The sequence below is a fragment of the Bos grunniens genome, chromosome 4 (genome assembly GCF_055505025.1).
Source record: "Bos grunniens cultivar Pamir isolate PY7600 chromosome 4, Bosgru_T2T1.0, whole genome shotgun sequence".
In the NCBI taxonomy this organism is placed as follows: domain Eukaryota; kingdom Metazoa; phylum Chordata; class Mammalia; order Artiodactyla; family Bovidae; genus Bos; species Bos grunniens.
The window spans coordinates 6,520,884-6,531,998 of NC_141168.1; the positions used below are offsets into that span (position 1 = coordinate 6,520,884).

The window sequence follows — 11,115 nt, forward strand, 5'->3', positions numbered from 1 at the left end:
CGACGCCACCCTCACAGCCTGGAGCACGCAGATCAGAAAACGTGTCCCCCGGCCCGGGACCTGCCCCCCAGCCCCAAAGTGTCGCCAGCCGAGAAATGGCGAAGCCTGGCCGCCGGATCTGTAGCGCCAGCGATCGACAAACCGCGTGACCCGACCTCAGGCGCGCGAGGACCCCCAGACCGGGAAAGCGTGGCCGGAACGGGCCCGCGGGGCCGCAGAGGCCACCGCGCCCCGGCTCCCGCAGCCCCCGGCTCCGCTCACCCTCGATGGAGATGACGTGCTCCCGGATCTGATTCTGCAGCGCCAGGTCCTCGATGCGCTCGATCAGGTCGTAGATGGCGTAGATATTGGGATGCACTGACTCGAAGCGCTGGATCTCGGCCCGGATGGCCGCTGAGTTGGAGAGTGCGAACTGCTGGGGGGGCCCGCCGGCCAGCTGCTGCGAGGGGCCGCCGCCGCCCCCGGCCCCCGGCCCTGCGCCGCCGAACTGCCCGCCGCCCCCCGCGCCGCCGCCGCCGCTGCCTCCCGGCGCCGCCAGGCTCGGCTGCTGCTGCGGGCTCTGTCCCCCGCCCGCCTGGAAGTTCATGGCTCCGGAGCCGCGGGGCCCGAGGCGGGCCCGGCCAGGGCCGGGGCGGCGCTGCGGCGGCGGCGGCGGCGGGCGGGCGCGCGGGGCTGGCGGGGCCGGGACTACGGAGCGGGCGGCGCGGGGCTAGTGCATGGGGCCGAGGGCTGGGGGCAGAGGCCAGGAGGCGCCGCCGCGCACGCTGGGGCCGCTGCTGCCGGGCGCTCCCCGGCGCCGCGATCCCGCTGCCTGGAAGCCGCCTCCAGCGGCAACAACAACGGGACCGGGAGCGCGCGGCCCGGGCCCTCCCCCCCGCGTCATGCGCACGCACCACCGCCCCCGCCGGCTCCGGCACACGCAGCCCGAGCCCCCCTCCCCGCCGCCCCCGCCCCTCCAGCGCGCGGGCCCCAACGCCCCCGCCCCTCGCTAGCTGGCTGGCGAAGCAGCCTCCACCCCCGAGTCGCGCGCTCGGCCCCGGCGGCCGGCCCCTCCCACCCAGCCTGGGCCCTTCCGCCTCCTTTTCAACCCCCACCACACCCGCTGCGAGGGCCACTCGCTTGGAGGAGACAGCTGCCCTGCCCGCCCAGCTGTCGCTTTCGCCCCCCTGCGCTGGTCTGGGTGGAGTGTCTGTTCTCCGGGCAGTGCCGGGATGCTGATGAACTCGGCTGGTGGGCCGAGGAGGGTCGCCGCCCCGGACCCAACTGCGCCTCGCCTACACTGTCCTGCCATCCGTGCGGCACAGGCTCCCCTGTCCCTGGGCCCCGAGGTCACCGCTAGAGACCACGCCAACTCAGGGTTCTTTCTCAGGCCCTCCCTGGACTTTCCATTGCCGGCTGCGGACACCGAGGCTGGGAATCTGGGTCCCTGGTTTCTATTTCCAGTTCTTCCTGAGACCTTCATCTGCGGGGCCCTTGAAAATGACACTTGAAACAACAATGTCCTCTCTCTTATCTTCCAGCCTCTCCTAAAAGATCCCCACTGCCGAACTGGTGGAGGATTCAGTGAACGCTGTTGGATCTCCTTGGAAAGGGGAAGGAAGAAAAGAATCAAATATTATGCCTTCTTCCCCCACTCACCCCATTTAAGACACTCACCAGGGTCCACATGGTGGCCTCAGTTTTCCTTGTTTTCTCTCCTTTGTCCATCCTGTGTTCCTGTCCACTCCTGGGGCCGGGAAGTCCCCTTCAATGTCCTAGTTCTTCTGCATCCTCATTGCTAAAGCTGAATGCAGATTCACTAGCCACCCCCTTCCCCCCAACTTTTCCTAAACCCATAAGAGGTGGCTTGTGCAGAACCCAGGTCCCAGCCAATTAGCCTCCCAGGACTCTACCCCAATGTCCTCTGGCGCAGTTGACAGATACCATTCCTTTTTACATACACTTCCACTTCCAAAATACCCAAGCTGGGTATTTTCCCAGCATAAAGTTGCCCACCATTTAAGCTACCCACACCACTCGACCCTAGTACCAACCTAATCACCTTTCTAAGTATCTTGAACCTTCCAAAGAACCTGGTGCAAGCTAATCAACACCTTGGGGCCTCCCAAGCTCCAGAGAGGTGTGAGTCCTACCTACCTGCTTGTTCTGAAGAATGTCTTTCACCCTCTTTGGGTTTCATCTGAAAAAATATAGTGGTTGGACAGATCACCTAGCCTGATGTTCTGTAAGTCTAAAAGCAGTACCCAACATATATTTTAGATGCTTAATTAAAATTGAAAGCAAGAGGTTGCAGTAGGTACTTCCCAGGAGAGATGCTGAAGGTAAAGAGCCCTTCAAAAGTGTTGCCCCAGCAGTTGGCACACACCTGTTTTAGCACTAGTGGGCTAATTGTGTCCTGTATTAGTACATTAGCTACATGAGAGCAGGAGTACAGTCTGATTCGCCATTGTATTCCCAGAGTCTGACCCAGTGCCCAGCACATGGTATACATTTAATAAATACTTCTACAATAAATGGATAAATGGGAAGGAACTAGAGATAAGTTATTAATAGTTCTGTATGTTGTAAGTCTAAACTGACAGTCCCAAGGCAACATTTGGAGTGTTTGCTCCTATAAGTAGGTATAGGCTATGAGGGCACCAGGGTACATTACTTTTAATCAAGACTGACCTATAAAGTTTGTGGCTATAGGAGCCCAAAGGAAGGAGGGAAAACCCATAAAAATTAGCTTGGTTCAGGCCACACGAGGCTCAATGTCGCCTGTACAGCAATACTCTAAGGATCCAATTTCTGAGCCCAAATTTTAGGGGAGGAAGCATTCTAAGTGAATAAATATCTACCGTGTGACAGATCCTCTATACAGTTTTCACACTTCTTTAATAAAACACCAAATTTCCCCCATTACAATTGTCTTCCGAGGTAAGTTTTAAGAATGAAGAAATTTAGGTTCATATAGATTCAATAACGCACTCAAGGTCATATAGTTGATAAGCACAGGATAAGGGGTCAGAATTTTTTGCCATGTTCCGAAGTCCATGCTCCTCACACAGTCTTACAGGAGCCCAGTGGAGGAGGAGCCAGGTAAATAAGGCAGCCCCAAGCCCCCCAGAGGATGAGACGGCTGGATGGCATCACCGACTCAATGGACATGAGTTTGGGTAAACTCCAGGAGTTGGTGATGGACAGGGAGACCTGGTGTGCTGCAGTCCATGGGGTCGCAAAGAGTCGGACACGACTGAGCGACTGAACTGAACTGAAGCCTCCCATGGCCAGCCCTGAAGACCCATCTCCTCAGTCAGCCTTGGGGGCGGGGGCAGGGGGGTACAGCCCGTGGATACTGGGCTCTGGGCTGAAGAATCAACGTGGAGGGTCCACTCTGACTTAAGAGTAGGCCGGCATAGGGTCCACCTGCGCTCCCCAAAGACTGCATCACCAAACACGGGGGTGGGGCGGGGGGGGTGATATGACAGGCTTAGCCAGAAACCAGCTGACATTGGTTTCTGATGTGATACACGTCCTGGCTGCCCGCGGGCGAGGGAGAGGATCCTGCTGCCCCCCGCCACCCCACCTCGCCTCGAACCTCTGCGGGCTACCACAACCTCAAAGCCGCCGCCGCCGCCAGCCCCTCAGCGATCTGTGGGCGCTGGGCGCAGGCTGGGAACCCCGCACGTGGGTCCGCAGCGCAGAACGCTGGACTGCGCATCCTTCCAGACTACAAGACCCACAATGCTCCGGGCGGCGGCGGGGAAGGAGGGGGTGCCTTCAGGTGTCTGCGACCTCGCCACCTCCCTCCCGGAAGTGCCCGAGGGTCCGCTATGGAGCTGGCGGAGCCGGGCGGTGAGTCCCTGCGCCTTGGCCGCACCACCCCGCTGCCCCAGCAGCTGGCCCTACTGGCCCCGCCCCTGGATCTCCCGCGCCCGCCAGCCACTCGGGGTGTGGGGGCGGGCGGCGGGAAGATGCGAAGGGTGGTGGAGGATGGAGGTGGGGAGGGCAAAGTCTTGGGTTCCCGGGAGAGATCAGGGGTCTTGCAGCAGGCTGAGTTTGGAGAGGTTTCCCAGGGAAGGCGCGGGGTCGGGACGCCTCCGGTGGGGTTTAAGTGGACCAGGGGGCGCCGAGTTGGGGTGGGGGCTAGGGTTGGGGGTGGGAACCCTCGGAGGTTCCAGTTTGCCAAAGGGAAGCAGTTTGACATTTGGCATGGGGAAGCCTTGGGAAGCCGTCCTGTGCTGCGGGCGGGGGTTGGCTGAATGGTAAGGGGTCGGTGTGCGAGTGTGTAGAGACCTTTTTTCTTCCCCTTGGAGAAACTTTAGCGATGGAGCGGTATTAATAGATAGGCTTTGCCGTGAAATAGGCAAAGGAGTAGATAAACTTTGAGATGACCTAAATGGGAAGAATAGGTAAGCTTTGGGGTGGTTTGGTGGGGGCTGAATTTAAGGGAGAGGTTGCTTAGAAGGTCAAAGCTCTGACTTCGGAATAGGGTTTGGGTGAATTGCGGAACTGCTTAAAGACCTGAAATTTAGGTTACAGAAAATTAGGACTTGTGATTTGGTGTTGGGAAGGGGTATGTGGGGCAAGTTTGGGGTGGCCAGTTATTAGAGCAGTGTTATGTCCCAGGGTAGGGCTGGGATAACTGGGCGGAATGAGGACTGTGGGAGAGTTGTGGTGGGGTAGGGTCAGGGGCCCCCTGAAGTTCAGAGGGCTCTTGGCGGGTGAGCCAGCCGCTCACGGGTTCTTTGTGCCTCTCCAGCTCGGTAGTGCGGCGGGCAAGGCAGGTGCCATGGCCCTGATTGAAGGGGTAGGTGATGAGGTGACCATCCTTTTCTCGGCGCTTGCCTGCCTTCTGGTGCTGGCTCTCGCCTGGGTCTCAACGCACACTGCCGAGGGCGCGGATCCACTGCCCCAGCCGTCAGGGACCCCAACACCAACGCAGCCCAGCGAAGCCATGGCGGTCACGGACAGCATCAGAGGGGAGGCCCCAGGAGCTGAGACCCCCGGCCTGAGACACCGAGGTCAGGCAGCACCACCAGAACCCAGCGTGGGGCTTGCAGCAACGCCGCCACCTCCGGACTCCCCCCAGGAGCCCCTGGTACTTCGACTGAAATTCCTCAATGATTCTGAGCAGGTGGCCAGAGCCTGGCCCCACGACACCATTGGCTCCCTGAAAAGGTAAGCCGTGAGGATGACAGGAAGGAAGTGCTAAAGAGTGGGACAGGGATGATCACAGTCCTAGAAGGGCCAGCAGAGATCCGGGAGATCCTCTTATAGATGAGGAAACTGAGGGTCCTGGTCACACACTGTATGACCCCCCACCCCCCCAACACACCGTGGAGGCCAGAGGTGAGGGTAGGAGAGTTGTTCCGGACCAGGGGCCAGGAGTGCCTGAGACCCGCTCTATTACCCAGGTCCCTCTCTCCTCAGGACCCAGTTTCCCGGCCGGGAACAGCACGTGCGACTCATCTACCAAGGGCAGCTACTGGGAGACGACACCCAGACCCTGGGCAGCCTTCACCTCCCTCCCAACTGTGTCCTCCACTGCCACGTGTCCACACGGGTGGGTCCCCCCCTCCCGCCCTGCCCGCCGGGGTCCGAGCCAGGCCCCTCCGGGCTGGAAGTAGGCAGCCTGCTGCTGCCCCTTCTCCTGCTGCTGCTGCTTCTGCTCTGGTACTGCCAGATCCAGTACCGGCCCTTCTTTCCCCTCACCGCCACTCTGGGTCTGGCCGGCTTCACCCTGCTCCTCAGCCTCCTGGCCTTTGCCATGTACCGCCCGTAGTGCCTCCACGGGCTCTTGGCCACGCCGCCGGCCCCTCCGGATCTTGCTCGCAACGACAAGGTGGGAGCTGCTGTCTGCCCAGGCCCGCCTCTCCGACCTGCCTCTTCCCGCTACCCTGGAGCCCAGCGCTGCGAGGCAGAGCACTCCGGGGATCGGCGGAGGCCCCTCCCTGTGACCTTCATGGCTCTGGGCCACCTCCCCGGGCAGCTGGCCCTCAGCGCCCACTGACAGTGGGCTACCCCGGGTCAGACAGCTGCTGTCGCTGCCTTGGCCCTGGACAGAGCCGGGCCACGCCCCTGGGCCCTTAGGGCTCAGGCTGAGGACCTGGGCACCTCTTAGTCCCGGATCGCTCCTTGGCTGGTTTGGGGACCCGAGGACTGGGAAGGGCTGGAGAAGGGGAGTCGGGATGGGTGGAGGGAGCTTTCTGGAACACGTGCAGATTAAATAACTGTGAAGTTTTCACTCTTGGCCTAGTGTCTGCGTGTGTGGGTCGCGGGGGAGGGGGGCTGCGGGGCGCTCTCCCCTACTGGGAGAAAAGGGGTGGGCCAGACGCTTCGCCCTGCCCTGCCCGCCCAGGCCAACCGCTGCCGACTCCCCTCTGCACCCCAATCTCAGCCACCAGCCCTTTGGCCCCGCCCCGGCCCCGCCCCAGCCCTTTGGCCCCGCCCCGGCCCGGCGCCGCGCGCGCGCAGCTTCCCGGAAGAAAGGGGCGGGGCACGCGGCGCCCTGGCGCGCGGGGCCTGCCGGGAGCCACGTCTTTGCTCCGGAGGACTTACTTGGCGCGGCGATTGGCGTCCGGGCCGCGCGGTTCGGGGGCTGCCGGGAAGATGGAGGACTCAGTGGCCCCCTGATGAGGAGGCCACGGGGGGAGCCCGGCTCCCGGGCCCCGAGACCGACTGAGGGAGCGACCTGCGCGGGGCCTGGGGAGTCATGTAGGGGTGGCGCCGCAGCTGCGGGGCGGGCCGCGGGGAAGGGCGGCGGGAGTTGGTGTTGGCGACCACGACCACGGTCTCCTGGCATTCCCCCCGGGCCGCGGGTGGGGGTGTGTGTGTGGGGGCCCCCCTGACACCGCCGACTCCGCGCCGTAGCGCAGGCCGCGCTCGCGGGCTCCACGGGCACCCTTCGAGGTGGGCCCTGCGTTCTCGTTTCACAGGCGAGAAGGCTTGGGCAGGGAGACTGAAGCCACTTGTCCAAGGTCACGCAGCTGGTAAGTGGGAGCGCCCAGCATGGAACCCAGGACCGCGGAGCCCGCGCTCCACCCTCCGGTACCGCCGCCGCCTCCTGCGGGAGGGGGAGGTGGTCGGGGGTAGCGGGGAGCGTATCTGTGGGGCGAGCTGGGCTCCAGGCTGGGCGCGACCACTAACCAGATTCGGGACCTCGGGGCTTGCCTTAACCCCCTCGCCTCCCTGGGCCTTGGTCTCTCCACCTGTGAAATCGAGATAGTACCAGCCTCTGCCTGCCTTCTCACGGGCGTGTCAGAGGAGGATCGGAGGAGATGATGCATGTGGAATTGCTCTATAAAAATTACTCCGTGAGAACTCTGAAGGATTCCGATTGCTCTCGCAAAGGTTGGAAGGAGTCAGAGAGGGGCGGGTTGGGGAAGAGGACCAGAGCAGTCACAAGGGTGAAGAGAGTCCGGGTTGTTCTGACCCCAGACTCCTCTGAATGGGGAGCGAGGTGAGGAATAGAGAGTTGGTCTTTCTCCCCTCTGGAGAATACCTCACTCCCTTTTTTGGGCCACCCCTCAGGGTCTCCAGCACCCAACTCCATGCTTCGAGTCCTGCTCTCTGCCCAGGCCTCCAGTGCTCGTCTCTCTGGCTTGCTGCTGCTCCCACCAGTACAGCCCTGCTGTCTGGGACCCAGCAAATGGGGAGACCACTGGCCTCCTGGAGGAGGCCCCCATGCAGGCCCTGTGCAGGGGTTGCAGCGGCTTCTGGAACAGGCGAGGAGCCCTGGGGAGCTGCTGCGCTGGCTGGGGCAGAACCCCACCAAAGTGCGTGCCCACCACTACCCTGTGGCGCTTCGTCGTCTGAGCCAGCTCTTGGGGTCTCTGCCGCAGCCCCCTCCTGTGGAGCAGGCCACGCTGCAGGACTTGAGTCAGCTCATCATCCGAAACTGCCCCTCCTTTGACATTCACACCATCCACGTGTGTCTGCACCTTGCAGCCTTACTGGGTGAGGACGGTGTCTGTGGGTGGGTGGGTGTTAATGGAAAGATAGAGAAACCGTAGCAGACCCACCTGAGATCATTGACATACCCCACCTCAAGCTTTGCCAGGAATGGCACACTTGCTGAGTGATGCCACACTTGCTGCTGCTCTGCAGTATCCATGACAGCCATCACGAGTCAAGCTTAGGTTAGGGTGCCACCCCTTTTTTATTGTTGTTTAGTCGCTAAGTCACGTCTGGCTCTTCTGCAATCCCATGAACCATAGCCCGCCAGGTCCTCTGTCCATGGGATTCTCCAGGCAAGAATACTGGAGTGGGTTGCCATTTCCTTCTCTAGGGGATCTTCCGGACCCAGGGATCAAACCTGTGCACTGCCAGGCGGATTCTTTACCACTGGGCCACCAGGTCTCTTCTAATACAGTGCTCTAGGGAGCCACTGCAATTTATCACCATTGGCAAGAGATGAGATCTTAAACCGCCTTCTTTTTATACGGCCTTCCCCACAGATGGTTGTGATACCTTTATTCACGTGGTAGTTCCCATTTCTCTGGTGTTTCCACGTGCTCTGTAGCAGAACTTCCAGCCCAGAAAATAGAGATGAGAAGGACTGAGGATTCACTAACTAAAACGGCAGGATTGCAGCAGAGCAGAGCAGCTCCTTCCCTGCCTCCTTTGACCCTCTGCCTCTCAGGCTTCCCATCAGATGGGCCCCTGATGTGCGCCCTGGAGCAGGAGCGAAGGTTCCGCCTCCCTCTGAAGCCACCGCCCCCTCTGCCGTCTATCCTTCGAGGTGGGCAAAGGTTGGAAGCAGCTCTAAGTTGTCCCCGTTTCCAGCGGCGTCCTCAGCAGCACCTCATCCGCAGCCTGGCAGGTGCCAGAGGCGGGGACAGGAGATGGGGGCGGGGATGGAGGCAAGCAGTATCTGCTGGAATCTCGCCCCGGGTCTGGCCTGAGGGTCCAGTGTGATAAGCTGTTCTTCACAGAGGCCAGGCCCGAGGAACTGACTCCCCACGTGATGGTGCTCCTGGCCCAGCACTTGGCCCGCCACCGGTTGAGGGAGCCCCAGCTTCTGGAAGCCATTGCCCACTTCCTGGTGGTTCAGGAAGCCCAGCTCAATAGCAAGGTGGGATTGCCTCTCACCTTCCCAAGCTCCTCTCCTAGTGGTCCTCAGACACCCCAGCAGGCCTAGCCCCCCCACCCCCACCTTGTCCACTTGATTGGCTGCTGCTTCCTGCAGCAGACCACCTACCTAGGCTCTCTGGCCTCTCCCCTGGGGTACCACCTTGGCTCACACCCGCACTGGCTTGTCCAACTCCCCACCAGGTACACCTGGTTCTCTGCACTTGTCCAAACATCCTTAGCCACTGCCTTAGCTTAGTCGATCCCACTCCACCAAGTCTTCAGGGCCAGAACCCACAGCAATGTCTGCCTGTCTGGAGACTGACCACATGGGGCTTGAGCAGTGCTTATGCTATTGAGCATCTGTGCTGTAGAGGGACTGTCCTGCCTTTCCAGTGACTGATGTCATCAGCTTGCAGGCCAAGTCTCCCTGAGGTTCAGCTTGTAAAGAAGACAGGAGAACCTTCCCCCTGGGTGATGGGCTGCTCTTTGACCCACAGGTGGTACAGAAGTTGGTCCTGCCCTTTGGGCGGCTGAACTACGTGCCTCTGGAGCAGCAGTTTATGCCCTGCCTTGAGAGGATCCTGGCTCGGGAAGCAGGGGTGGCCCCCCTGGCAACTGTCAACATACTGATGTCACTGTGTCAGCTGCAGTGCCTGCCCTTCCAAGCCCTGCACTTTGTCTTTTCCCCTGGTTTCATCAACCACATCAGTGGTGCGCAGACTTGGGGGGCTGGCTGTATCCTGGAGGGCCGGGGGGCTGGGGAAAGCAGGAGTGAGGGTCTGCACCCCAGTAAGCCTCGTTCTGCTTTCCCCACAGGCACCCCTCATGCCCTGATCGTGCGGCGCTACCTCTCCCTGCTAGACACGGCAGTGGAGCTGGAGCTCCCAGGATATCGGGGCGCCCGCCTTCCCCGAAGGCAGCAAGTACCCATCTTCCCCCAGCCACTCATCACTGACCGCGCCCGCTGCAAGTACAGGTGGGTGGGCAGCTGGGGGAGGGAAGGGGGAGGGAAGGGGTTGGCTGGCAAGGAGCACCCGGGTAGACAGGCCTGGGGGACGCTGAGCTGTCTATGCTGCTGCACTCTGGGTCACCAGAAAGCTAAGCCGCAAAGGCCATTTCCCAGCCTGGGTGTCGAAGGAAGTGGGACCAAGCTAAAAAGAATGCCCTGGGGGGCCTTCTGAGCCGGGCTCCTCTTCCCTCAGTCACAAGGACATAGTAGCAGAGGGGCTGCGCCAGCTGCTGGGGGAGGAAAAATACCGGCAGGACCTGACCGTGCCTCCAGGCTACAGCACAGGTGAGCTCTGGGTGGGCCGGCGAGCCCCTGGGAAGCAGAGCCTCCGCCGGAAGCCAGTGGCTCTTTCTCTCCCGGCCCCACAGACTTCCTGCTGTGTGTCAGCAGCTGCGGCTCGGTGCTGCCCGTGAGAGCCCAGGACCCCTTCCTGCCGTACCCTCCCAGGTCCTGTCCCCACGCCACCCGGGACCCTGCCCAAAGGTAAGGCGGGAGCCTGGGAGAGCTTCCCCGGCCCCCGCGCATAGCGCCTGAGCCGCAGTCCCTTCCTCTCTAGGGTGGTGCTGATGCTGCGGGAGCGCTGGCACTTCTGTCGGGATGGCCGGGTGCTGCTGGGCTCCCGAGCCCTGCGGGAGAGGCACCTGGGTCTGATGGGGTATCAGCTCCTGCCGGTGAGGCCCCGCCCCCAGCCCCACCACGCCCCCACTAGGACCTGGCAGCCAGCTCCCCAGCCCCCAGGGATGACGAACTCTGTCCTCCGCCCCACAGCTACCCTTTGAAGAACTGGAGTCCCAGAGAGGCCTGCCCCAGCTCAAGAGCTACCTGAGGCAGAAGCTCCAGGCCCTGGGCCTCCGCTGGGGACCTGAAGGGGGGTGAGGGGTGCACACAGGCTCAGGATGGCCCCCTCGTGGGGATGGACAATTTGCACTTTGCTTCCCTCTGCTTTGACTTGTCATTAAAGTCCCTCTCCTTCCCCATCGCACGTTTTGTTTCTGGGACAGGTGGGCTGGGTTCCCCCACGTGTTTCCCATTCACAACCGGCTGACACG

The 11,115-nt window shown here is 61.6% G+C and overlaps 3 protein-coding genes across 26 annotated transcripts in view; 2 read left to right on the top strand and 1 right to left on the bottom strand.

Moving 5' to 3' along the window:
- AGAP3 (ArfGAP with GTPase domain, ankyrin repeat and PH domain 3) overlaps window positions 1-733 on the bottom strand; it is a 56,479-nt gene extending 55,746 nt beyond the window's left edge. For 2 of the 5 annotated variants that reach the window (XM_086394885.1, XM_086394891.1), the window contains exon 1: window positions 262-730. In XM_086394885.1, coding sequence (XP_086251011.1) covers window positions 262-586 — 325 coding nt within the window. In that variant the 5' untranslated portion in view covers window positions 587-730. Of the gene's footprint in view, window positions 1-261 lie in introns of all 5 variants that reach the window. The other 3 variants (XM_086394883.1, XM_086394884.1, XM_086394892.1) reach the window with 3 other exon arrangements.
- Window positions 734-3,491: 2,758 nt separating this feature from the next.
- Window positions 3,492-6,229, top strand: TMUB1 (transmembrane and ubiquitin like domain containing 1). 2 transcript variants are annotated; one of them, XM_086394925.1, is made up of 3 exons: window positions 3,492-3,837; window positions 4,745-5,163; window positions 5,416-6,229. In XM_086394925.1, exons 1-3 carry the CDS (start codon window positions 3,727-3,729, stop codon window positions 5,765-5,767), a joined length of 882 nt encoding a protein of 293 aa, XP_086251051.1. In that variant the 5' UTR covers window positions 3,492-3,726; the 3' UTR covers window positions 5,768-6,229. The 2 variants fall into 2 exon arrangements, with proteins under 2 accessions (XP_086251051.1, XP_086251052.1); XM_086394926.1 differs by having other exon boundaries at window positions 3,795-4,394.
- A 298-nt stretch (window positions 6,230-6,527) lies between these two features.
- On the top strand, window positions 6,528-11,043 carry FASTK (Fas activated serine/threonine kinase). Of its 19 annotated transcripts, XM_086394922.1 has the most exons (12): window positions 6,528-6,699; window positions 6,921-7,032; window positions 7,211-7,335; window positions 7,516-7,941; window positions 8,627-8,806; window positions 8,919-9,058; window positions 9,555-9,768; window positions 9,874-10,033; window positions 10,260-10,351; window positions 10,435-10,549; window positions 10,623-10,737; window positions 10,835-11,043. In XM_086394922.1, exons 1-12 carry the CDS (start codon window positions 6,618-6,620, stop codon window positions 10,940-10,942), a joined length of 1,869 nt encoding a protein of 622 aa, XP_086251048.1. In that variant the 5' UTR covers window positions 6,528-6,617; the 3' UTR covers window positions 10,943-11,043. The 19 variants fall into 19 exon arrangements, 14 of the variants coding, with proteins under 14 accessions (XP_086251048.1, XP_086251039.1, XP_086251045.1 ...); XR_015161934.1 differs by having other exon boundaries at window positions 6,921-7,335; window positions 10,457-10,549; XR_015161932.1 differs by lacking the exon at window positions 7,211-7,335 and having other exon boundaries at window positions 6,921-6,974; window positions 10,457-10,549.
- The last annotated feature ends 72 nt before the right edge of the window (window positions 11,044-11,115 follow it).